At 52.8% G+C, this 24959-nt stretch overlaps 9 protein-coding genes across 9 annotated transcripts; 5 read left to right on the top strand and 4 right to left on the bottom strand.

Moving 5' to 3' along the window:
- Positions 1-622: 622 nt before the first annotated feature.
- SETTUDRAFT_141346 (uncharacterized protein) lies at positions 623-1864 on the bottom strand (the record flags this gene model as incomplete). The annotated part of the gene is made up of 1 exon (XM_008031738.1): positions 623-1864. One exon carries the CDS (start codon positions 1862-1864, stop codon positions 623-625), a length of 1242 nt encoding a protein of 413 aa, XP_008029929.1.
- Positions 1865-2264: 400 nt separating this feature from the next.
- SETTUDRAFT_181071 (uncharacterized protein) lies at positions 2265-4227 on the bottom strand (the record flags this gene model as incomplete). Its single annotated transcript, XM_008031737.1, has 3 exons — positions 2265-3063; positions 3113-4048; positions 4122-4227. The coding sequence occupies 3 exons, from the start codon at positions 4225-4227 to the stop codon at positions 2414-2416; spliced, it is 1692 nt and encodes a 563-aa protein (XP_008029928.1). The 3' UTR covers positions 2265-2413.
- A 430-nt stretch (positions 4228-4657) lies between these two features.
- On the bottom strand, positions 4658-6246 carry SETTUDRAFT_34467 (uncharacterized protein; the record flags this gene model as incomplete). Its single annotated transcript, XM_008031289.1, has 3 exons — positions 4658-4767; positions 4816-5754; positions 5802-6246. The coding sequence occupies 3 exons, from the start codon at positions 6244-6246 to the stop codon at positions 4658-4660; spliced, it is 1494 nt and encodes a 497-aa protein (XP_008029480.1).
- A 397-nt stretch (positions 6247-6643) lies between these two features.
- SETTUDRAFT_22908 (uncharacterized protein) lies at positions 6644-8629 on the top strand (the record flags this gene model as incomplete). The annotated part of the gene is made up of 2 exons (XM_008031203.1): positions 6644-6670; positions 6707-8629. The coding sequence occupies 2 exons, from the start codon at positions 6644-6646 to the stop codon at positions 8627-8629; spliced, it is 1950 nt and encodes a 649-aa protein (XP_008029394.1).
- A 714-nt stretch (positions 8630-9343) lies between these two features.
- On the top strand, positions 9344-10240 carry SETTUDRAFT_181069 (uncharacterized protein; the record flags this gene model as incomplete). Its single annotated transcript, XM_008031736.1, has 2 exons — positions 9344-9762; positions 9816-10240. The coding sequence occupies exons 1-2, from the start codon at positions 9357-9359 to the stop codon at positions 10238-10240; spliced, it is 831 nt and encodes a 276-aa protein (XP_008029927.1). The 5' UTR covers positions 9344-9356.
- Positions 10241-11508: 1268 nt separating this feature from the next.
- On the top strand, positions 11509-13082 carry SETTUDRAFT_96298 (uncharacterized protein; the record flags this gene model as incomplete). Its single annotated transcript, XM_008031735.1, has 2 exons — positions 11509-12601; positions 12652-13082. 2 exons carry the CDS (start codon positions 11509-11511, stop codon positions 13080-13082), a joined length of 1524 nt encoding a protein of 507 aa, XP_008029926.1.
- A 416-nt stretch (positions 13083-13498) lies between these two features.
- SETTUDRAFT_96519 (uncharacterized protein) lies at positions 13499-15301 on the top strand (the record flags this gene model as incomplete). Its single annotated transcript, XM_008031734.1, has 3 exons — positions 13499-13646; positions 13710-14716; positions 14885-15301. 3 exons carry the CDS (start codon positions 13499-13501, stop codon positions 15299-15301), a joined length of 1572 nt encoding a protein of 523 aa, XP_008029925.1.
- A 1060-nt stretch (positions 15302-16361) lies between these two features.
- SETTUDRAFT_66845 (uncharacterized protein) lies at positions 16362-16991 on the top strand (the record flags this gene model as incomplete). The annotated part of the gene is made up of 2 exons (XM_008031337.1): positions 16362-16505; positions 16590-16991. Coding segments are annotated over 2 exons (546 nt in total), but the record flags the coding sequence as incomplete, so codon positions are not given.
- An 867-nt stretch (positions 16992-17858) lies between these two features.
- Positions 17859-24503, bottom strand: SETTUDRAFT_165293 (uncharacterized protein). The gene is made up of 2 exons (XM_008031733.1): positions 19311-24503; positions 17859-19261 (listed from the first exon to the last, which is right to left on the bottom strand). The coding sequence occupies exons 1-2, from the start codon at positions 24484-24486 to the stop codon at positions 18177-18179; spliced, it is 6261 nt and encodes a 2086-aa protein (XP_008029924.1). The 5' UTR covers positions 24487-24503; the 3' UTR covers positions 17859-18176.
- Positions 24504-24959: the final 456 nt, after the last annotated feature.

Raw genomic sequence — 24959 nt, 5'->3', positions numbered from 1 at the left:
ATTCATCTCATAATCGTATGCTTTGGTGATAGCATTGTGTGCTCGACGTGTAATCGTTCTCGTGCTTACATTCCCCGGTCTCCACCGTCAGCGTTCCAGAACAACAGAAAAAGATTCAAAAAAACCCCCCCAAAAAAAGCTAAAAGCATAATTAACCTTTGTGTTTATCTCTCTGCTCGATAAACTTTACCACAGACATAAATTTTTGCCACTAGTAAAACCCACCAGACGGCTCGAGTCCGAGTGGATGGTTTTTTTTTTCTGTCTTTTCTTGTTACCCGACCAACTGCGCATAAGTACACACGTGCACGGCTTGTACTTGGTTAGCGTATCAAGTACCCTCCCCAAAGCTTCTGCAGACCATGAGCATCCAAGCTTCCAAGGCATAACATCCAAGCTTTTTACGTACCATTGACATCCAAGCTTGTACACAACAATAGTAATAATAATAACAACAACAACAACAACAACAACAACAACAACAACAACAACAACAACAACAACAACAACAACAACAACAACAACAACAACAACAACAACAACAACAACAACAACAGATCCAAGCTTCTCACAAACACATGCTATGCCCCCGAAAGAAGAAGAAAAGAGTAGTATTTGAGCTTCATACAACAACAACAACACTATCAAAAGCAACAATCCACTTGGCAGACCACGCCGTAAACTCGTCTTCCCGCCCCGGACTTGTTGCCGTCGCCGTGCCCGTCCCCCATGTACACCGCACCAGCTCCACAGCGCCCTTGGCTTCTGCACAGCACCGCTCCACCATGTGCTTGGCCTCGTCGCCATCCAAGTCGTAAAACGCCCCTGCAATGTCATCCACCGTCTCGGGTATGCGTTTGAGCATTTGCATCAGGGCGTTGAGGGTAGAGTGTGGGGAATTCGTGTCCTTGTCATGTTTGTTCTTGTCGCTGTTATCTTCCAATGTCCATGTCGATATAGTAGTCGAAGCCGGAAACGTCTTCAACCGCCGCTTAATCAGCGCTTGATACAGCATCGCCACCATCTTCAGCTTCTTGACACTTTGATCCAGGAGCGCTTTGATTTCCGTGTCGCCCCTGGATAACTTTTTCTCGGTCCCGAATATCTCGTCTTCATCTTCGTCACTTGCTTCTACACCATCATCATCCTCATCGTCATCCTCATCAGCAACATCCTCCCCCCACTCCTTCAACTCGTCAATCGCATCCACAAGCACAGCACGGTACTCCTCTGCCTTTTTCACAACGAGCCCTACAACACCCTCATCGCACAGCTTGACCAGCCCATCACACGCCTCCCACACCACGCCCGTAGTCGACAGTACATTTTGTTTTTCAGCCTCTGTAACCGAGCCTTTGCTTTTGCCGTTGCCTTGTTGTGACACTGCTGCTGCTGCTGCTGCTTGTGCCTCGGCGATGCGGCAAACCAAGCTCAAGACGTCGCTCCAGCACGCCAGGATCCCGCGCACTTGACTTGTGATTTCCGTCTGTAGAAGCATGTGTACATCTCCACTGCTACTGCTACTGCTATTACTACCACGAGGTACATAGCTAGCGGCAGCTACCATGCCACTCAGCGCCCCTGAACTCACGTCTCCAATCTTTGAAGACACTGCCGACGCTGTAAACGGCGGGTTGATGAGCAGCAGCGAGAGCGTCGTCGTGTGCGATTTTAGCAGTGTGGTGCTGGATTTGAGGAGCGAGAGGGGATCGCTGATTTCGGGTGACGAAGACGACGGTGACGACGAGACATTGTTACTGCTCTGGCTGGTGGGTGCGGCGAGCGACGAGGCGTAGTGCGTGAGGAGTGCTTGTGTGGTTTTTGTGAGTTGGATGAGGTTGGACATGTCTTTTGGTTTGGACATGTTTCTTTCCTTCTTTCTTTTTTCCTTTCTTTACTGGTTCCTTCTCTTAGCCAGTGTACTTGCGACACTGTCCAGGCTGCGCGTTAGAAAATCGATCAACTAGTCTTCGGTGTAAGACGCGCTGCTGGGAAAAAATATTGGCGGGGCTTGCGGAGGGGACCCAAACTGCTTATCGATAAGACAAGAGGAAAGCTGCTTTTTTACATGTGTCTGCGGTACCCCAATCGCCTAGACAGAACCCAGGGAAACTGACGACTCATCTGAAAAAAAAGGCATAGACTATCCCAGCAAATTGTATTCTAGCCATACCTATAAAAGCAATGACTCGAAATGAGTATCGAGTCATACACGGTGCATGAATCAGCTCAGCATACCAAACACAGCACTCGTTCAGCTCTTGCTCGCAAACACTCAATTCGCTATTCAGATAACTTGTCTTAGAGCAAAGGCACAGCTGACAGCCTGCTCAACATCTTAACCACATCTCTACATCTAGTCATATCGAGCACGCGGATCAACCGCAGTACCCGAATACGTCCTTTCTTTCCCTTACAACTCGCTATGCTCGGGCGCGGCCTTGGGAACCTCAATACCACACACAGCTGGCGTACCCATCTCCATCCTGTACACACACTTCTCTTCCTCGACAATCTTCCAAATCTCATCCTTTTCCGCACACGCCAAAATCACAGTCGTACTCCGGTTGGGTCCGTTCCAGCAGTGCTGACCATTCTCGTACTTGAGGGCAATGCGCTCGCCGCTGCCTAAGCCTTTGCCATCTGCGGGTAAAATCTCATCGACAGTAATCGTCTCCACGCGGGCAAAGTTACCCATGCCCGTGTTGCCGCCACCCTTCTTGGGCTTCTGCGTCGTACTCGAGAAGAAGCAGTGCTCGTATGTATACTCACCTGAGTCGGTAGAGAAACACTGGTCCTTGAGGGCGCGGAAAATAGAGTCTGGACCATAGTCCTTGGTAAGATCTTCTTCGTGCCTCGTGAGCTCCGATTTGTCATCTTCGAGTTCCCTCTTGGCTGCCTCGAGCTGCGACTTTGCATCCGTAACAGCTTTCGATTCAGGGGCATCTGTGCCGGTGGGATCAGCGAGGATTCCGTTCTCAATGAGCGTGATGCGCAGATCCCGAAGCTTGCTGTCGACCCAGCCGCGAATGGATTCAGGCAGGTATTCCTCGAATTGGTAAACTGATCGGAGTTAGCCGGTAATCAGAGAAAGCCTTATACTTGTGCTTACGGAGCTCAACATCAGACTCGTCGGTTTTCTCAAACTCGTCCCAGTTGATCGCACTCTCAGAGTTTGGATTGAGAATGTCATCGAGATCTCGGTCCAGAGCCTCATTGGGACCAGGCCGGTCCTGTGCAGCATAGTTTTCCCACGCCTGCACCGCACGCTTCACACCCTCGTCGTTGAAGTTGGGGTTGTATTCCTCCTTGAAGCGGGTCAACATGTCCTCAAGTTCCGCAACCTTTGCTTGTGCCGAGTCTCGCTCGTTGCGTAGGCGGTTGACATTGTCAGTCAGCTCTTGGATCCTCTGCTTGGCCACGCCAGCCAGCGCTGTGACCTTGCCGCCCTTGCCGGCACCCTTGGCCACCTTGCCACGCTCTGCCCTCTCAATTTCAGCAAGAGACTTTGTCAGCCCATCGACCTTCAGTGTTGCGCCTTCAATCTGCGTCTTGAGCGTCTCGATGCGGTCCTCGACCTCCTTGCGCAGGCGTTTGGCTTCGGCCACCAATTCCTTCCGCCGTTGCCTGGCAGCAGCAAGGCTCTGCTGTCGCGCTTCGTTGGCCTTTCTCCACTCCTTGCCGATGGTCGCACAGCGATCTTCGCATTTGACCCCTCCAACATGTCCAAACTCATCGCTTCCGTCGCAGCATAGCTCGTAGTCGCAGACACCGTCGTTGACGCTGGTAAAGGGAATATAGCTGGGTTGGTGACCCTTGTTCTTGCAGTAGAAGCCAGGGAGAGCCGGTGTTGTGTTGCTGTCTTTGCCCTCGAAGCCTAGCGGCTGTGGTGGGGAGAGGGGAGAGAGATAGGAGCAGGCCGAGGTGCCGGGCTCGTCTGAACCATCGGGGCAGTCGCAGTAGTCGTCGTTGAGGCGCGCGACGGGCAGTTTAATGGAAGGATTCGAGATGCAAGTAAATGTCTCGGCATCCTTGTAGTACTTTGCAACTAGACAATGGCCGTCAGCATGCACAGGTCTGTCCATGGCAGCTGTCCATGAGCTCCAACGGGTGCAACATACACTCGGGACCTACGCCCCGCGGCCGAGCCGAATCTGACGCCGCATCTGCAGTGCTGGCGATGAAGGGCAGTATAAAGGCAAGGGAAGACACGTGCTTTCTTCCCATTTTTCCAATGTGTTGGGAGGAATTGGAGTTTGAAACTACAACTTGGTTGAGATGCCACATCAACGTACTTACAGGGTCCAGCTTGGAGACCAATCAGAGTCCGTCTGTGCGCTGACCTCCTCAATTAGGCCCACCTCCGCCTCCGCTCAACTCCAGCTACACAACAGTCGTGACGTCTTCGCATGGCTTTTTCAAGACCGAATAGCAGCTATGTCATGCACAATACTGATACATCTGGCGAGTGAGCTACTACCATTGAACTGGCGAGAAAAAAAAAAAGTTAAAAATTACAAGCGGGTATGAACTGGCAAAAAGATGAGACACAGGACGTGTTCCGGATATGGCCCAATTGGGTCATGAAATTTAAATCTGCTATTTGCTTTTGGGATGTATAATGAGACCCTTTATCGCATGCCTCATCGACCCACGCTTACAGAGGGTTTGCCCCTTTGGGTATGTTGGCCTTAAAAACGAGAACCTGTGTGTCTATATTATTACCGCTTGCATCCACATACTTGTTCTGGCCGAAGTTAATGTAACCTATACAAGCATTAGTCAGATAGAATCAAAATTCAACAATCATCTTACCATTCTGCGTGATAAAGTCGTTGTCTGAAAAGGAAACAAGGTAGTACTGTTTTCCTTCATCCTCATTCTGCCTGTCGCTCCAACCTATCTTGTCGTCCTTATCGACAGGCAGCATGGCGAAGCTCTCCCATTTCTCGTTGAGCAATTTCGAGTCTTGCTCACCGCCGTTGTGAAGACCAAATTTGCCGAGCTCATTGTTGTTGTTGTAGGATAGCCATGGGCAGTAAGTGACGGGGACAATACCACTCTTCAATACGCCATCCTTGCTAGCAATCTGTCCACCAAAGCTGTCGGCAGCCGTCCCAAAAACATTTGTAGCATTGGAAATGTCAATTACATCGGCATTGCGGTAGATGGACTCTGTTTTCTCTGCTCCTTGGCCAGCGTTGGAGTCGCGGGCGAGAACCAAGAATTGAGTTTCTGAAATGTAGTGCATCTCTGACTGGCTAGCGACGCGCCCTGTGGAGAGGACGGGAAGTTGGACAACATAATCGGCCTCTAGAGTCGTCTTTTCGTCCTTGACACGGTACTTGAGAAGACGGGTGTTGCGACGTTTCTTGGAAGAGCTTCCACCATCCTGTATGGTGGCACTTTGGAGCATCGTGTACAGGTACTTGCCATCTGGGCTGGCCGTCAGGGCTTCTAGACCCTGATTGTTGCCACGACCACTGGTAGGATCTTTGGGTGTGATCTCAAAGTCTGGGTCGTAGATGGGCGGGGAATCAGCGCTGAAGCTGTCGGCACCGTTGCGACGGGGAATGAAGGCATCTGGCGTACGAACAGCCTTGGTCATCTTGCCATTAGAGTCGAACTGGTAAATATACGCAGCATACTCGTCACTGATCCAAAAAGTCCCATCATCTCCAAGGACCAAGCCCTCGGTGTCGAGAGCGACACGAGCACCACCAGTACCGTTTTGGCCAAAGCCATTACCGACATCTGCAATTATTAGTCTATTCTTACTAGAGACAGAGCGCGTGCCTCACATGTTGCCAGTGGAAGGTCAGGGAATCCCGGGTATGTGATGGTATCAGTAGGGTCAAGGCCAGTGAGGGGTGTGCCATCAGGACCAGTAAGCAGCAGAGTGTCGAGGTAGGAAAGCTGGAGGTTGGGACTCGCTGGGTCTGCTAGCGTAGCTTTGACTGGCGTGAAGCTGGCGCTGAACTTGTGAATTCTTGTCTGCGTGTTTTGGGTCCCCTGGGTGTTCCAGCCACGGTCAGGCAAGCCCCAGACTAGGCCTTGATAGGCTCCGTTTTTGTACTTCCACGACTTCTTGTCGAATGCGATGGCGCTCCCAAGGCCTCCAATCGTGTCACCAAACTTGTCGCGAGCATCGCTGGCTATTGACTGGCTGGTGGAGAGATTTGCCGAGGAGGACGAATTACCGCATTGGGTGGTGGCGTAAGCGGACTTGTATGTCTTTTTGTCCATACAGTAGCTGCCCCTTGGTGTCGATGGCAGTGCTTGGTGCTTGGTGCTTCCAGGTTAGAGGAATTGTATGGACACTGTATACTCTGATCAACCAGATCCACCCAAGGTTGTTCCATTGCCATATCCAGACAATACGACGCATGCACATTCTGCAAGATGTTGTTTCCGGTACTTAGTTGGAACTTGCAGCTGATTGTGGAGGCAGGAACAGCCACCAGCCCATGCTCTTTCCACACCAAGACCTTCCACTGTGTAACAAGACCACGATGCACACATTGCATCTCCTCACCTCACGCTCTAACCCCTCACTCGCACCACCTATACCTGGATACATCTCCTGAAACATCTTTACCAGCGGCCTGAAGGTTCCCTACACCTGAGGCAGAGGCTTCCGCCCATGGCACTCTCGTCGCTCACGAAAACCGTATTACCATCTTCTGGCGACGACTAAATATCCAAGTTCACTTCGAATCTTGCGCCGGACAAGCACGCTGCTTCAGAGACATCATCGACGGCCTTGATTGGAGAGGGAGAGAGTGACTCTACCTTCATCGCACCTGCAAATAACGACAATTGGGATGGGGAAGGCCATTCCAAGCGAGATACGACGAAGCAGTTGTCGCCAGCCACTCCGACACGTGCACTAAAGCGATCTACCAGCGATCTGACTGTCTTGAACCAGACCCAGAAGGAGCCGAGGACTGCAGTCGCTGCGTTGAACGCTATCCGATCCAAAGATGACATGTACCACTTGGAACGTGCAAGCTTACACTCATCGCACATACCACTGCGATCGCCTCTCACTACCATAAGGCGGTCTACTAGCAACCCGCAGACTTGCCCTAGTTTGGTTGAACACAATCCAAAAAAGGCAGATAAACGACTTTTTGGAGCCACAGAGCCTGTTCCTGAACAGCCTCTCCGGCCTGACCAGCTTCACCGTATACTGACGGTGGATGGGCCATTGACTAGAACGAGACCAGCGCTGCCGAGATCCCCTGCAGTCCGCTCAAGCTCAGATCCGCACCTAGGAAATGTTTTCATAAACTCCAAGTCGCGCGACCGTGACTTGCCATTGAAGTCGTGTATCAAGAAGAAGGCGAAAAGCGACACCATCACTCCGCCTGACGGGATTCAACAAGATATGATGGAGGCTGATGGAAAAAGGATTCGTCGTGTCAAGACTGTCGATTTCAAAGGAGAGTGTACCCGACCCTCGCTTTTGTATCCTCAAAAAGCTGTCATATCAACGAGTTTGAACAACGTCCCAACGCATCATGTCAATCCAATTTCTAGCCCGGGTAGCAAGCCAAGGGAGTTCGCTAGGCCATCTTGGCTGTGTCCGAATACCATTAGCAAAGTCAAGAGCAGTGTGGCGGACACGGCGGTGACACGAACAGATGTACATGTCATCGCTATTACGCCCTCGTGGGATGCGCGTGACATAACCAATGAAGAAGAGACTGACCCAGCCACACCAACGATGCAGATTATAGAAACAAAGAGTCGCAGCTACGAGGTGGTATGGGACGATGTACCACCCGAGCATAAAATCCGCGTGAGAGGTCGGCGAAGCTCTTCTGCAAGCCACTCTTTGGAGACAGCCAGTCCAGGTGCCAGACGTGGTCTTGAACGAGTCAACTCGAAACTTGCCGGGTGGACTGGCAGCTGGAACAGTCCATCAGAGAGCTTCAAGCCCACGATTGTGGTCTTCCCAGATGACGATGGTCGAGCCACTCATTACGACTGCGCCGTGGAGGACAGAGACGATGTACCGCTATTGGCGCCTCCAAACAGCCAGGTCACCAGTGCCACATCTTCTTGTCATCCGTCTCGTCCAGCAAGTGCACCCATGACCAGGGCGGCTTCGCATGAAGACATGTCATTGGAAGCTGCGTTGCACGAAAAGCCCCTGCATGCTGCCCAGGATTTGCTGCAGCCCTCGCTCCTCGTACCCAATCCTGAGATGCATTCCAAAGGACGCAGGAACCCACATTTTGTCATGTTTCGCCAGCTGTCGAACCTCGAGGAGGTAGATACGAAATTCCGTGGTCATCGCGATTCGGTCACCATGGCCCATGCTCGTCTTGTACGCTCTGGACGAGTCTCACCTGAGCTATTTGAAGGCCGAGACTCTTCGACTGCAGCTAAGAAGCGGATGTACAATCGAGATCATGCGAAGTCAGCAGTACGAGCGAGTTTTCAACCCAAGGCGTTGTCGACTGAGGCGCTGGATCTTGTTGAGGGCAATGGAATTTCCAAGGCGCCATTGCCTACGGTTAAGGAGCATGCTGCACAGGCACTGCAGAGTGGTAGCCCGCTATCGATTCTTCGCTCACCGCAACGTATTGCTGATCAGCGGCATATCCGGATTGTCGAATAGGTGGCGTTGGCAGGCTGAGGCTTCTCAGGCGACAGCCTTAGCATGATGTAAGACAAGGTGAGATTTATCGCCAGAACTTGCCCAAAGTTGCTATCCACGTGGAGCGAACGATGTGGTACTTTCACCGGTACTGACAGGCTTCGATTGTGTATTCTCTGGTCGGATGGGTTTGAAGCGTGGATGGTAAGATGATGTAAGGGACGCGTCGACGATTGCCGAAGCCGATCGATGCTGGCTGGCACCGCTTCTCGTACCTATACCATCCATGGCTAATGCTACAATGGATCAGACTGCTTTTTTTCAGCCTGTGCCATTGTTTTTGTTTGCATCTACCGTAATGCTCCAGATGTGCGCTTCATCGAAAGCTGAGCGCTGTGCTTGTTGAGCTACCCCTGCACTGCCCCCAGCCCCCTCCCCCACGCCCCGCGGTACCATGTGGCGTCATCAGAATTTAGTGTGCATGCCTCCAAATCACACAATTGATGTTTCCGATGACATGTTTGGTTAGTGTTGAAGAGAGCGAGAGCACCGGCCTCGGAGTCGCAGAGGGCTAAGGCTCTAACAGTTGGCGTCGCAGCAGGCGTTTGAGCATTCGTGGTGATGAATATCACGCCGAATCAAGGCGATTTCCCTATCATGCTGCAGGTCTTATATGTTGGCCACAGGGCAGGTATCACCATACCAGCACTTACATACACTTTGAAAATCAAGCTACGACGTGTCGACGATGGAGTTTGCGACAAAAGACCATTCCAAGCGCGGTCAGCGATATGACGCGCTACACAACGCTGATGACGATTCTGGTTCGCACACCGAGGTGGAGGACCATTGGGATACCGAGAACGCCATTCAGCCCAGGCGGAGAAGGAAAACATTTTGGAGAAGAGTGAAGGGGTGCCGGTGGATGATCGACACCACACTTTTGCTCGTTATTGTAGGGCTGCTGGCAGAGAAGCGATGGCAGCACCACACAAAAAGCCACGAGTACCAAATCGCTGGTGACATTACTGGATTTGCACCAACCTTTCGTCAGCAGATTGTGACTTTCAAGCCTGACTCTGCTTTCGCGCCCGAGGATCCGACACAGTTCTGGAGTAACGAGACACAGCACGCATGGCTGAGCATAGTACCAGGTAGGACAGGATGCCTCTTGCTTTTGATGCGAGCACTGCTGACAAAAACAAAGAGGGTCTAGGATACGTCGAGGTGAAGAAGCCGTCGGAATACTCAAACCTGCCACACCCGATCCACGACTATACCAACCAGACGGTCTTTACCACGTCGGTTACACACCAGTTGCATTGCCTCTACACCGTACTAGAAGCGTACAATTCGATGAAGATTGCCATTGCCTCGCCGGCATCGGCGAACCCGGTCAAGATGCCGTGGCACATCAACCATTGTTTCGAATACCTTAGACAAGCCATCATGTGCGCGGGAGACGTGGCGCTCGAGGGGGCCGCGACGAGCTTCCCAGGGAACGAGCACGGTGAAGATAGAGGGGGCAGCGATGGCTGGGATGCAAAGCACGTGTGCAAAGACTACGGCGAGATATACAAGTACCTGGAGAAGGAGACGATCAATCACATGAAGTGGATCTCGTCCGAGTAGGAGACGCATTCTGCATATATTTTTCCTCGGCGTTTCGGTCTTTTTGCTCGAGGAAACAATATACATGTGATGAAGCATGTAGAATTCAGACGGGTCCGCATTCGCTGCTAGATGCCAAGACATCTATTCCAGCATTTACAGGCAATGGACGCGCAAGACGTGTAAGACGACAGGACAGCACCAAGAAGTTATGGTGCTTACTGGCTGGAACTCCAGCCGTGCTTACACCACTTATGCACGCTTCGAAGACACGTGTAGGGTAGGGTATATAGCTCTACATAGAGCACCGCGTCCGTGCTGGGGGGCCAATCTATTATCTTGGTCAACTTCACACAGGGTGCACGACGAGGTCGACGGAGCAGACGCTAAAAAACACACGAATTCGCCGACGATGCATGGGCGGTGCAGACTGCCTGATGTGTCTCTAGATGTGATGGCGCGGGCGAATCACAAGGGGGCGTCAGAGGCTTTGCAGTCAGCGCCCCCCTCGGAGCAGAGCAGGGGGGACTTGGTAGCGACGGCATCACCGACAAGGCCATGGGTTCTCCTCATTAGCCTGCGAGCGTGCAACCTCAGCCCGCCCACCCCGGAGCGCACTGCTGCAATGGCTAAGACACCCGTCCTGGCCTCCCTCCGTCGCCGCTATAAGAGGCAGATCGTCCCGTGGACAGTGACTATCCCAGGTTCCGGCCCCGCTGGCTATCCGTAGTACCCTCCGAAAAAAAGTGAGCTTTGCCAATCCACGTGAATCGACGTCACGGCTGGGTATACTTGTCTGCAGCCTGGGCCGTCTGAGGCTTGTTAACACGCCCTACATCTACCGTCAACCAGGACAAGACCGACAGCGACCCAGTTTCGGGCTCCCCCGAAGAAAAATATTCACCACAGCCGTTGTACACGACTAAGAAGCCTATCTGCGCATTTGGTTCAAAAAGGGATACCGACCACGGCCACGGCGAGGCCGACGTTGGCCTCTACCCCACATCCAGCCTGTGCCAACCATTAATCAAACGGCTCCCGGAGTAGCATCTAAAGCCGCTACCAGTCAAACTCAATTCACCCTACTTGCCAACGCTGGGGGCAGGCGGAGGCGGCACTCAGCTTTGGAGGAAAAAAAAGAAACTACTTACCCAATCTTTTACTTTTCGCGCGTCACGGATTCGACGTAAACAAGTTCCAAGCGCCAACGGGACTGCCATAACTATAAATCACAGAAAACCCAGCACGTAAATCAAGTACCGTATCCCTTGAGCCTACAGACAGACACCATGGCGCACTCACCACTTCTCTTCATCCTCGCGGGTGCTGCCTTATCCTATATGCTGTATACCCGCATCACACTTTATCTCACACGTCAACGCTTCAAGAAAGACAATGGTTGCCAGCCATGCAAAGGCCGCTTCAACACGGACCCCTTCATAGGTCTGAATGTTGTCAAGGCCATGGCTTACAACAGCAAACACCACATCGCCATGCAAGAGGCAGTGAAGCGCTACCAGAGGCTCGGAAACACTTTCCACAGCAGAATCGTCAACTTGCCTGTCATTAGCACGTGCGAGCCGGAAAACATCAAGACTATCCTGAGCTTGAAATTCAAGGACTACAACTTTGCGCACAGGCAGCCTTCTTTCGGCCCTCTGCTGGGTCACGGCATCTTCAATGCAGACGGCGAACGATGGGCCAACAGCCGCCAGCTCCTGCGCCCAAACTTTGCCCGAGACCAGGTTGCCGACATCGAGGCCTTTGAACGCCACTTCAACCTCATGCTCAAGCATATTCCCAGAGACGGCTCGACAGTCGACTTGCAGGAGCTCTTCTTCCACTTGACGCTTGATACGGCAACCGAATTCTTGTTCAACCACTCCACCAACTCACTCGACATGATTGGCAACGAAAAGGCTGACAAGGAGGACGCCATCTTTGGTGACGCATTCAACTTTGCCCTAGCAGATATCAATGTGCGCCTGCGCTATGGACCCTTTGACCGCTTCAGGAAGAACACCAAGGGAAAAAAGGCTATTGAGGTTTGCCACACGTACATTGAGAAGTTTGTCGAAGACGCTCTTCGATTCAGACAGGAGCTGGATGCCGAGAAGGCGGCTGGCACGGAAAAGTACTACTTCATCCAGGAGGTGGCCAAGCAAACGACGGATAAGAAGAGGATCCGCGAGGAACTCATCAACATTCTGCTTGCTGGACGCGACACAACGGCCAGTTTGTTGAGCAACATGTTTTTTGAAATCTCCAAGCAGCCCCAAATCTACGCCAAGCTCCGGGAGGAAGTCGCTTCGATGGAGGGACGGACACCAACGTACCAGGAGCTGAGGAACCTGAAGTACGTCAAGTGGTGTCTCAATGAATGTAAGTGGTGTATTACCAAGTGACCATGTGCATATGCTAACCGCAGTCAGCGCTCCGTCTGCACCCCGTCGTGCCCATCAACTCACGCAACGCTAGCCGCGACACTGTGCTGCCCAGAGGTGGTGGCCCAGATGGCCAGGCACCACTTTTTGTTGCCAAGGGCACAGCAGTTACCTACACACCCTACGCCATGCACCGCCGCAAGGACATCTACGGACCCGATGCCGAAGAGTACAAGCCAGAGCGCTGGGAGACGCTCCGCCCGGGGTGGGAGTACCTCCCATTCAACGGCGGCCCACGCATCTGTCTCGGCCAGCAGTATGCACTTACCGAGGCGAGCTACGTTACAGTCCGCATGGTCCAAGAATTCCAGACGATGGAAAGCCGGGATCCTGAGGGATGGAAGGAGAATCTGACGCTGACACTGTGCTCGCTGAATGGCGTCAAGGTTAGCCTCACGCCAGCCCAAATGGCGCCTTGATCCGCCATGGTTGTCATGAGAAGATGTGAAAATGTAGTAGTCCATGACTTCTTTTTGGTATGGCAACTAGCAAGGGATCAGGTTGTATATGCCATGTTGGCTTTATTTGTAGCACATTTACGATTACGATTCTTCAATAGGAGACCCTCCGGCTTGAGGGCAGCTGGTGGGGTAGATTGCGGTGGGAAATAATAATAATTCGTTAACAATGAGCGACAAAGATGCAGCGCGTGTCGGTTGTGCATGCCAACACCACATGCTACGCTGTCGGCCCAATTGAGACTAGCGCCGGAAGTCCGCGACTCGGAACCCAGGAACAAGTGTTGATCAACAACCGCGAAACGCCCGCCCCCACAACTCGCAACCCTTTCGCCGTCTTCTCTGCCCTGTCCACGGCCTGCTCGCCGGCAGACAACATGTCGCGAAGCCACCGCCCGTCGACGACGCCCATGGACTTTGAGTGGACCAACCAGACTGGCCCCATCGACGCACAATCGCCCTTTCTTGCGGCCAGCCAGCACAAGAAGCGTAAGCATATCCACTGCCTGTCCCGAGACTCTCTACGTGTACACAGCGAGCGACATGGAACACGCACACTAACCCCAGCGCCTTGCTCTGGCCAATCAGGTCCCCACTCCGTCATCGACTCCCCCTCCAAAGGCGGCTTTGCGACGCCAACTCGTTTACGCGACCCCGACAACCGCATGACATTCTTCAGCCGCGACCCCAGCAAGCCGCTCCCCTCAACCCCAGCATCGTCGCTCCCCGCACACATCCAGCCGAGCCCCTGGTCGATGCGCACGCCCTCACACGACATCGACTTCAGCTCGGGTGGCGAGACACCGGGCACCCCTCAGATCGACAGCGACATCGGCACACCAGACACACAATTGGCAAGCAGGATGGGGCGCCTGGGCAATGGCGATACAGACAGGAAGGGCGGGCGCCGCGACAGCTGGTTCAAGCGCACCTTCATGTCGACGCCGAGCCCGACTAAGGATCGAGAACGGGAGCGGGAGCGGGAGCGGGAGAGAGAGCAGGACAAGGATCAGTCTCCAAAGTACTACTCCAAAAAGGCCGAGAACCGCATAGTCAAGCGCCGCTCAGAGCGGCCGCGATCCAAGAAGCGGACCGCCCTCCGTGACGACGACGACGACGACGGCGGCGACGACTCAGACATGGATCAGGGTCGCCCGCTCATCCCGCCCAAGGACGCGGGGCCTGTCCAGCAAACCTTCGCCATGAGCCTCGGAGGCTTCTTGTCGTGGGTGGAAGCGCATCCCAACCTCCCTTCGGTGCTCTCGTACTACCTCCAACTCACCGTCAACATGTTCCTCGGCAGTCTCTTCATCTACATTGTCTACTCGGCATGGGCGGGTGTAATGACCGACGTGGACATTGAATCTTCCAGGCACGCTTCAGAAATCATGGTGGAGATTGCGGCCTGCGCCACCGAATACAACCGGAATCGTTGTCGACCAGAGGAAGTGGTGCCGGCCATGGAGAAGGCCTGCGGCGTGTGGGAGACGTGCATGAACCGCGACCCCAAAAAGGTTGCGCGGGCCAGTGTGACGGCCAAGACATTCGCCATGATATTCAACAGCTTTGTGGAAGAGTTTAGCTACAAGTCGATGGTATGTTGTAGTCTCTTGTTTCTTATGTATTGGGCGACACAAGACCAAGCGCAACCCCTACCCCCGATACACGGGAACCTACGAAATCAAAGAAACGCACATGGCCGCTGCTTCTCCCTTTTGCCCTACACGTTCAAGTACAAAACCCGCTAACCATGTTCCCCACAGGTCTTTACAGCCATCATCATCTTTGGCGGCTTTAACCTCTCGAACTGGGCCTTTGGCCTCATCCGCTCCCAACAACAACAACAACAGCAGCAACAGCAACAGCAACAGCAGCAACATCAATCCCAAAACGACTTTATCCCCCAAACACCCCACCGTGTAGGATCAAACTCGTACATGGATCCCCACCAACAGCAGGGCTACCCCTCTGCCTACCAGCCAACCTGGCAGCAATTACCGCCCTACGCCCAGCAACAGCAACAACAACAGCAGCAAAATAACACTCCCTACACGGGCCAACGACACATTGAGCACCCGCCCCTCGTCCATGCACATACCATGCCCCAGCTTCCCACCAGCAGCTCCGACGCGCTGGAAACAACAAGTAGCAAGACGCCCAGGAGGAGGTTACTCCGGTAGATTTTTCTCATGTAGTTTATAAACATACTCTTTCTTTTTTCTTCTTTCTCTCTTTCTCTTTCTCTTTCTCCGTTTCTTTTTATACAACATATCCTCTATCCTCTCCGTTTCTTTACTCTTTCCCCACCTCTTAACCAAACATATCTTTCTGTTTTCCGTTTTTTCTTTTTCTTTTCTTACTTTTTGTTCTCAGTTGGTGTATGTCCTTCCATTCTTTCGTTAGGCGGGGGATTTATCTCACTTGGCTGCTTCATCTTTTTCTTCTTCTTCTTCTTCTTCTTCTCTCGAAACGCACATTCTTCCTATCTGTCATTTATCGGATTGGGAATCATATATCCTGATGATGTATAGATGGGCGGATGGAAAGAAAAGAAGCACCTGGGAAAAAAAACAAGGATGAAAGAGCGCAAATCTTGAAATCCTGGATAGATTAACGTGGTTCATAAGCGAGCGGACACCCCAAGCGAGCGGACACCTCCTCACCAGCGCGTCGATGTTCATACTACAACGCGTTATGTCTCAATCACATCAGATTCAACAAACTTTTTCTGAAGCTGATATCCAACTTGCTATTTCTGATATTAATTCCCAACGTGTAAAGAGTGTTAAACGTGCTGCTGAGATCTATAGCGTCCCTCGAATAACTTTATTTTACTGACGCGCTGGAAGACACTCTCGACGCGACTGCGAACCAAATTCAAAGCGCTTGAATAAGCTAGAAGAGGAGGCTATTGTTAGGCGTATTCTTGAAGAGTCTGCGCGAGGATTTGCGCCTACAAAGGCTGAGGTTCGAGCAATGGCTAATAAACTGTTAGAGGAGCGTGGTGGCAACCCTGTTGGCAAGAACTAGGTTGACAACTTTGTTAGGCGGACTGCTGAGCTCCGTACGCGCTGGAGCCGTCCCTATAATCACCAGCGAGCCGCCTGCGAGGACCCAGTAGCTATCCAGCGCTAGTTCGACTTAGTCCAGGCGACAAAGCAGAAGTGGGGTATTGTGGACGACGATATCTACAACTTTGACGAAACTGGCTTTATAATAGGCAAGATTTTATCACAGTTATTAATCACAGGCTCAGAAGGATATAGGAAAAAGAAGCGGATACAGCCAGGCAACCGCGAGTGGGTTACTGTGATCCAAGGCGTGGGCGCATCAGGTCGCCGGATACCACCCTTCGTTGTCTTTGCGGGCAAGGTGCTTATTAACGTCTAGTTTAAGGATTTGCCTGCTAACTAGGTTCTTAAAGTCAGTCCCAATAGCTGGACGAATAATCAGCTTAGTCTTGCCTAGTTAGAGCACTTTAATACCCATACAAAGAGCTCTACTGTAGGTAGGTATCAACTACTTATTATTGACGGCCATGAGAGCCACTGCTCCATCGATTTTCAAGATCTTTGCAAGGAGAAGAATATTATTCTTCTCTGCATGCCTCCACACTCGTCTCACCTGTTGCAGCCCCTTGACGTCGCCTGCTTCTCGCCATTGAAGCGCAAGTATGGCGACGCTGTTTCAGGCTTGGCACGCAACCGCACCCACTATATTAGCAAGGAAAACTTCCTACCAGCCTTTAAGGCTGCTTTTGAGCAGTCTATCACGAAGGAGAATATCCAAGCTGGCTTCAGAGGTGCTGGTCTAGTCCCACACGACCCACAGGCTGTGCTATCTAAGCTTGATGTAGTGGTGCAGACACCTCGTCAATCACCACGACGGGTAGCTGCCTGGCAGGCGCAGACACCACGCAACGCGCGCGAAGTTGAGTCTCAAATTAGTCTCATTCAAGAGAGCGTGAGAAAACGCCGTGGATCTTCTGCCAATTCACTCACTAAGCAGATCGCGCAGCTAAGTAAGGGGGCCCAGCAAATGGCACATAAAATGACGCTTATGATGGAGGAAATGGGTACGCTTCGAGCGGCTCTTGACGAGTCAAATAAGCGTAAAAGCCGCAAGCGGCGATACGTACGGACAGAAGAGACTCTTACTGTAGGCGAAGTACAAGAAGTATTAGCTGAACAGGCGGGTAGCAGTCGTGGTGATGGTGAGAGTGCGTCGAAGAGGGTGCGAGGAGAGCGGCGGTGCGGGCGTTGCAAGCAGACTGGACACAACGCTCGTACCTGCGCAGTTGAGATAGATAGTGCAAGTGATAATAGCGATTCTGATAATTAATTTAGTATATTGCAATAGTTTATTGACTGTGATAAAAGGCTGTGATAACGTGTTGAAGTTGACGCGCTGGTGGGGAGGTGTCCGCTCGCTTGGGGTGTCCGCTCGCTTATGAACCACGTTAACCTTTTTTTTTGTTGCTTTGTAACAATCATGGCTATTGCACTTCCTCTTTCCGCTTTCCTTTCCTTTCCTTTCCTTTCCTTTTTTTTCTCAGTAGGCTAGATGATGTTTTTTTTTCTCGGTAGGATTGTTGTTGTCTTGTCTGGGTTTACAGAAAAAGGGAAATATGAATCTACATGGTGCTGTAGGTGCTACCCTCAAATGGCCAAGGTGGTATTGACAAAACATGGTTGATTTGAACTGTTTCCTTCTTGTTTGTATAGGTCATAACTATTTGTTTCTATTCAAGAAATGTCTTAGAGTTTGCTTGACAACTTATAAACGTACACCCCGGTGACTTGTCAAAAGAAAACTTCACAAACAGCACGTTTCATTACCACCCAACAACAAAAAGCTACTGCAAAGCGTTAAACAACCAAAATTGAACCAATGCATTACAAAATATCAGCTATGCGAGAAAAAGTTTCCTCAAACCCTCTCCCCAAACCAGGATATCAAAAATAGGGCAAAAACCATGTACAGCCACCTACCCTCAAACGCCATGATCCAATCCTCCTCTCATAACTGACATGACGTATAATCATACTACATAATCTAGGCTGCCGCCTCAGTCTTGGCCTCCTCCTTTCCACTCTCCTCATACTTCTCCCAGTTGGCCAGGATGTTGCCTATCTTGGGAGAGTTGGTAAGCTTGTACACATCCTCAAAGTACTCCTTGGTCAACGCAAACGGCTTGGCAGTCACGTTGGGAATGTACTTGCCAACCAGCTTGCTTGGGTCGATGGATGTCTTGTGAATCTTCTTGAGAAGGAAGGAGCGGAAGGGCTTGACACCAGAACGGAGGAAAGTCGAGTGGAAGGGCACATCGATGCCCTTGAGTGGGATGGTAGCGAAACCACGCTGGAGGTCAAGAGGCTTAGGCTTGGCCTCAGTTTGCTCAGCACATCCCTTGATGATCTCGACCAGATGGTTCTTGACCTCCTCAAGCGACAGTGTCTGCATGAGCGCTTGAATGTCAATCTTCTGTTGCTTGAGATAGTTTGTTACACCAGTGAGGCAGTCCAGAGCGCGGAGGTCACCAGCGGCAACGTACTGCATGTTGGCAATGTTGTAGTTGACAATCTCCAGCAGCCATCCGGTTGTTTCAGCAATGTTCTCCACAACGTATTGAAGAGCTTGCTCGTTGAATGTCTTGGAGATCCTGCTAGGGTTGACAGCGCACATGGAATAGTTGGAGCGGCCAGTCTCGTCACGCTCGACAGCGACCTGCATTGTAAGACCACGGTAGAAGACGACTGAGACCAAGCTTTCAATGGGCATGACCTCAGCCATGGCCGCCAGAGCAGAGTATTCACCCAGCGAATGTCCAGCAAACGTGCTTTCGACCTGGATCAGACCCTTGGCGCGCATATCCTCAAAGGAGGCCTTCTCCATGAGGGTAAGAGCCGGCTGAGTAAACTGTGTAGCGGACAGCAGACCAGCTGGTGACCGGTAAGTGTACGAGGTAGTGTTCTCGTCAATCTCCTTGAAAATCTTCTCAGATTTGATTGTACCATCGGCAGCAACAGTCTCGAATGTCATAGACATGTAGTTCTGGCGGATGGCCTTGCCGCGAGGACCACCAAAGTGAATGGTCAGCTCCTTGGGGTTGTTCTTCACAATGTTGGTGATAGCAAAGCCTGTTGAAGATTAGCAAGTTGATCAAATATCCAGCCACTTTTGACTCACCATAGTTGTCCATGAAGTGCTTGTCGGCACGATCCCAGACTTCCTTGGCAACAGGACTGCTGTTGTAAAGCTCCATACCCATGCCTTGCTCTTGAGAACCTTGACCGGTGAAGACGTAAGATGTAGTGGGTTGTTCAACCTCAGCCTCACCAATCAAGACCTTATCTTCAGTCTCCTGGTTGCTGACCTCGATCTTGATAATCTTACGGCCAGAAACCATACCGACGTGCTGGAGCTTGACGTCTAGCATGTCGTCTGGAAGAACCATGCCGACAAGGTTGACGTGGTAGCTCCTGACACGGCCAACGTTATTTTCGGCAGCCCAAGTCTCGACCAGACTTCGGACAGCTGCGCTGGAGTACATGCCGTGAGTAATGGTGCCAGGGAGATTGGCGTAGCTGGCAAAGACACGTGAGACGTGGATGGGGTTGTAGTCGCCAGAGACGCGAGCGTAGTTCTCGTTGGAGGCTGGCGCCTTCAAGTTCAGAGGCGTCTTGCCGTGCAGCGGGATGGCGTTCTCAAACAGCACTGGCTGGTCGACTGCAGCTCCGTTGCGCTCCAGGTAGTCCATGACAGGGTTGCCATACGCAGTGCCCGATCGGTAGTCGACCGAAGCAATTTGAATGACCTCCTTGGTAGGAAGCTCGAGGAGGACCTCTCCTTCAGTTACAATGTCTGAGAAGACCGTCTTGTTCTTGTACCTAACAACAGTTTCGAGCTTGAAGAGCAAAGTCTTGTTCAGCAGATCGATCTCGGGCTCCTCAAAGTTGAACCACTCTTTTGATCGCAGAATGGCGACATCCTTGCTTGTAGCCAGGCTGAGCTGGATCGGCTTCTCGACCTTCCTTTGGAAGGTGTTCTCAAAGTCGTCGTATGCGCCACGGTACAGGAACTGGCTGGTGATCTCCATCACTGGTTTGCCGTCACGGGTAATGGTGCCGCAAACCTCTACCATCTTACCAGAGTCCTGGTTGATGACGGCGTTGATTTGAGCAGTCGTGTCAAGCACATCACCCTTCTTGAGAGGCTCGGCGCCGGCAATCATGCGGAAGCCGTTGGACAGATGGACGAGCTTGAGCAAGTCACCATCAATCGCGCGGGGGAAGATGGGCTTAGTAATGGCCTTCCAGCCGACGACGATGGCAAAGTCCATGGGAGCAAAGACCTCCTTGCCAGGTCGGTCAACGAAAGCCTCGCCTGTGTTGCCAACTGCGTGAACAAAGTCGTTGATGGCCTCGCTTGTCACTGTGGCACGGCCACCATCGAAGCGTGAAGTGACGGAAGCATCGAATGGGCAGGCTTCATCACCGAACCAGATCTTGTAGTAGAACTCCTTGATGCGGTCATTGCGGGCATCCATAACCTCGTGAATGGGCGCGTAGCCCACGTCAGGGCGGTAAGTGAAGCGGAATGGCAGCGCAACAGGTTGCTTGAGGGCAGTACGCTCCTCGTAGAGGTTGAGCAAAATCTCGTTGTTGTCTGTGAGGCTGACCTCGACAGTCTTGATCAGCTTGCCGCCGGTATGCACCTCCTTGACGATAATGGCAGTCTTGGCGGGCTCCTTGGGGTTCTGAATCTCGACCAGCATACCGGGAGTTGGAGCGAAAATTCGTGCAGTTGGGTTGGTCTGGAAACGCTGACCTTGTACAAAAATGTCCGCAGTGAAGAAAGCGTGCCTCCATGAGTAGCTGGTGCCAGCTAGGAGTTGCAGCCATGAGTGAACATCAGGCATGGTGGCATTGGGAGCAGCAGAGAGGCGGTACATGACCTTGGTCTCGAGCTCTGAAATGGTAAGACCATCAACTTCCAGACCTTGGGGAGGCGCAAGCAGCTTGCTACCAAAGTACTCGATAATGGGGACCTTGGACTCGTCATCTCCGTAAATGTCGCGGAGAAGGTACTTGATGTGGCCCTCATGAACACCGTCAAGGATTTCCTTGATCGGCTCGTCGACCTTTGTGGAGTACTTGACGGCCATAGGGCCTTGGAGGATACATGTCCTGCCAACGTCCTGATCAACAACAGCATCGAGATCCTCGGATTGCCACAGCGAATCCTTCTTGAAGAAGAATTCAAAGGTGTCGTCTAGGACAGGAACGAAGGGGACAGGCTTCTGTCCACGACGCTGGCAGAGCAACAGGAAGTGCTGCACATCTTGGGCGTTGATGAGCTGCTCATCGGCCTCGGGATAGGCCTTGAAGACCTTCTCAAGCATGGGGAAGGGGTCGTTGAGCTCTTCATAGTTTTGGATCAATGACTCGCTGCTGGTCTTGCTGAAGCGCTCCTCTAGTCGGCGGATAAAGTCGCCAGTCAAGCGCTTCAAGCTCGGGTCAATCCAGCGGGACTGGTGCTTGACGTACATCAAGTCTACCATGCGTTGGACGACCTCGGCGTACGTCATGTCTTCGAGATCAACTGACATGCCCTTCTTGTTCTTGCCGAACCAGACCTTCTGGAAATCCTTGTTCAGCTTGTCAATGATGTACTCGCGCATCTTCTTAAGTTCAGGCACGCGCTTGGCCTTGTCAAGACTGAAGATCTTCTGGTCCATCTCATGCCAGAAGATGACACCACGAGTAGCGAGCTTGTGGATTGGCTCGCCCATTTCCGAGCGAACAGTAATGACACCACCAGCGGGGCCCTTGTACGTCTTCTCCCACTCGCTGTCTTCAAGACCTGGGGCATCCACAATGGCCTGCTTAGCCATCTTCGAAGTATGCGCCTCCTTGGCAGTCATGACACGGCTACCGAACAAGCAACCGTCGAAAGGCATGGGCGGGTAACCAAACTTGGTGGACCATGATCCGGTGAGGTATGGGTAAGTGTCTTCTGCGCCACCGAAGCCAGAACCGGCAACAAGGATGAGGTTTTCGCACTTTCGCAGACGGCTGTACATTTGCAGAATGGGCTGATGGAAGTCTTCGAATGAGTGGTGACCGCCACCACGACCACCAGTCCACTGCAGAAGGACAGGGAAAGTGGGGTTCGCCTTGGCAATGTTGATTGTCTGCTGGATGGCCTCGACCGAACCTGGCTTGAAAGCAATGTGCTTGATCCCCAGAGTCTCAATGTACTCGTTAGCGACTTCGATTGAGGGTACACCAGCACCGATGGTAAGACCTTCAATGGGCACGCCATCGGCTCGCAGCTTGGCCAAAAGGGGAATCTGCCAGCCCATGGCTCGTGGGTTGACATAGATCAAGTTGATGGTGATACCCCTGCCAGCAGGAATGGCCTTCTCGACCTTGGAAATGGCAGCAGTCATGGTCTTCTCATTGTAGTAACCACCGCCAGCAAGTTCGATCTCGTAACCGGCGTTCATGGTAGCCGCCACAAAGTCCCATGGAACTGTGCAGGGAGTCATACCAGCTACCATGACTGGAGGCAAGCCCAGTACGCGGCTCATCTTGGTGTCGACATAAGTCTGGCCCGTGGACGTCTTGACCAGACGAGGACCGTGTTCCTTGACCCAGTCGACAGCGTACTTGACGGCATGGTCGAAGTCACGGTCGAAGATTTCAGGCTTGTACCCAACTTCGGCGTTCTGTCCATCAATAGCACCGGCAAGGATGACGCGGACACCAGTTCCGTCCTTGTTGCGGTTCGTAAGAACACCAAGACCAGAGATGCCACCAGGGCCAAAGTCGAGGATATGAGTTGCCTTGGGGAACACGGTCGCCTTCTCCCACTCTACCGAGTCGGCAGTGATCATGCTCACGAGCCTGGGGACAATGTTTTCTGTCTCCGTCTCGCGGATGTCTTGGCCGGTATGGGTATCGTACATGGGAATGCCAAGATCGGCAGTGGAGATCTTGATGGCCTTGAGGTCCTCTTCGAGTTGCTTGGTCGCATCGGCGAGGTAAGGGCTGTGGAATGGAGCCGTGATGGGCAGGAATCGGTTGACAAAGCGTACCTTGCGCTCTGTAAAGGGAATCCTGGTCTGGTCCAGACCGGTAGGAGCCTTGTCTTTGCGCAGACGAAGGTTGAGACCGTACAGGGAGATGGGTGGACCTGTAACAACAAAGTTGCGTGCGCTGTTGACAAGAGAAATGGCAATGTGTCGGTCTTCGGGCAGATGGGCGTTGGTCGCGTCAATGTGCTCCTGCACTGCTTTTCTCGACAGATCACGAATCGACAGCATAGGCGTTGGTGTGCCCTCGCCATGGTCAATTGAGTCCTGTAGCACTGTCGGGGCGAGCGATGTCCTGGGGAAGGCTTGCTGACTTCGTGTGCCGATCCAGAAGAGGATCTCAATGGCCTTCTTGGCGGCCCGCTGGAAGGTCTCCCAGTTCTTGGCTTCAGCAATGGCGGCCGCTGTGACAACACCTTGCGAGTGGCCAGTGACACCGGACAGGCGGCTTCGCACATGGCCCGGGTGGCTGCCGAGGACTCTGCAGGTGACAACGTAGTGTGCGAGCTGAGTCAACCCAATCAAGGGCAAACTGACGGGCGCCGAAACCAGGTAGTCGGTATCGGGCTGCGAGTCCCGGTTGTTGAGCCATCGCATTACATCGAGACCCTTGGAGTAGAGCTTCTCGGCGCGCGGGTCTCGCGACAGCTGCAGAAGGTGTTGGGCCTCGGCGGCAATGAAGTCCTCGACGAACGAGGGGTACGTGTTGTAGATTTCGCGGAGTTCATCAAAGTACTCCTCGATGTTTCCCTGTCCGCCCAGAACAGCATATAGGAAGGCGTTCTCGTCGGAGGCTTCCCGGAAGAGAGCCGACTCGTGGTGCTTGATGGGCCTGTCTACCGCCGCGCGAGCAGCGTAGTATGACCGCACCGTCACCAGCTTCTTCTCGGTGATGCCAGGCAGCGATGCAGCCAGCGCATGCACCTCGTTGCCCCGCAGGAAGGCACGCTCGAACTCGGTGAGGACGAGCTTGAGCACCTCCTCGAAGGAGTCGGGGTCCTCGCCCTCCTCTACCTCGTTGGCCACAAAGCCCAGGTACCGGGCCACCAGCTCGGCAACCGAGGAGGGCTCATCGTCTTGGGCAAGCTCGTCGGTGGGCTCGGGGAGCGTGGTCTTGAATGTATCCCTCAGCTGCTGTGCATTGAAGTGCAGCGCCGTGGGAATCAGGAGCGTGTACTCGAGCGAGCCGTGCGAGAGGATGAGCGGGCGCAGGTTGGCTGCGGAGCGGGGCGTCGAGATGCCCGTCTGCTGGCCGGAACCGTACATGGTGTGGGTATGAGATTACTTTTTGCCCTGAAGCGGCAAGTGTCAGTACAGTGTGCTGGCGGCGGCGGTGGTGGTGATGTTGTCGGCGGGGTGCCGCATTGAGGACGGGCGTGGAGGGGGGGGGGGAAGAGGGAGAAGTGAAAGAGGGCAGGCGCAAGGCGGAAGGAGCGTACCTTGAGAAGGACTATGGCTGGGGAAAGAGCGACTTGAAGAGGGAAAGAGCGACTGGGCGGCGTAAGTAAGGGCAGACAGGGTAGTGCTCACGCAATGTGCGGTGGGGGCAATGTGATGTGCTCAGCATCACGGCAGACACATCAGCATTCGCCGCGAGGCGGGCGGGCGTATAAGCGGGCGTGGAAATGGCTCAATGCGTACCTCTTCACTCGGGCAGAAGCGAATCTGGCCTTTGTATGAAGCGTGCGCGGGAATTGGGCGCGCTGCTGGGCGGATACCGTGAGGAGCAGCTCCCGTGC

The sequence above is a fragment of the Exserohilum turcica genome, assembly GCF_000359705.1.
Source record: "Exserohilum turcica Et28A unplaced genomic scaffold SETTUscaffold_6, whole genome shotgun sequence".
Lineage (NCBI taxonomy): Eukaryota > Fungi > Ascomycota > Dothideomycetes > Pleosporales > Pleosporaceae > Exserohilum > Exserohilum turcicum.
The sequence above is the reverse complement of the archived record's forward strand: the minus strand, read 5'-3'. Positions and strand labels throughout refer to the sequence as shown.

Excerpts from the sequence above, each read along its gene's own strand:
- SETTUDRAFT_165293 (XM_008031733.1), bottom strand. The coding sequence starts at position 24,486 with ATGTACGGTTCCGGCCAGCAGACGGGCATCTCGACGCCCCGCTCCGCA. Across the intron at positions 19,262-19,310 it reads GCACTTCATGGACAACTATG|GCTTTGCTATCACCAACATT; the intron begins GTGAGTCAAAAG and ends AATCTTCAACAG.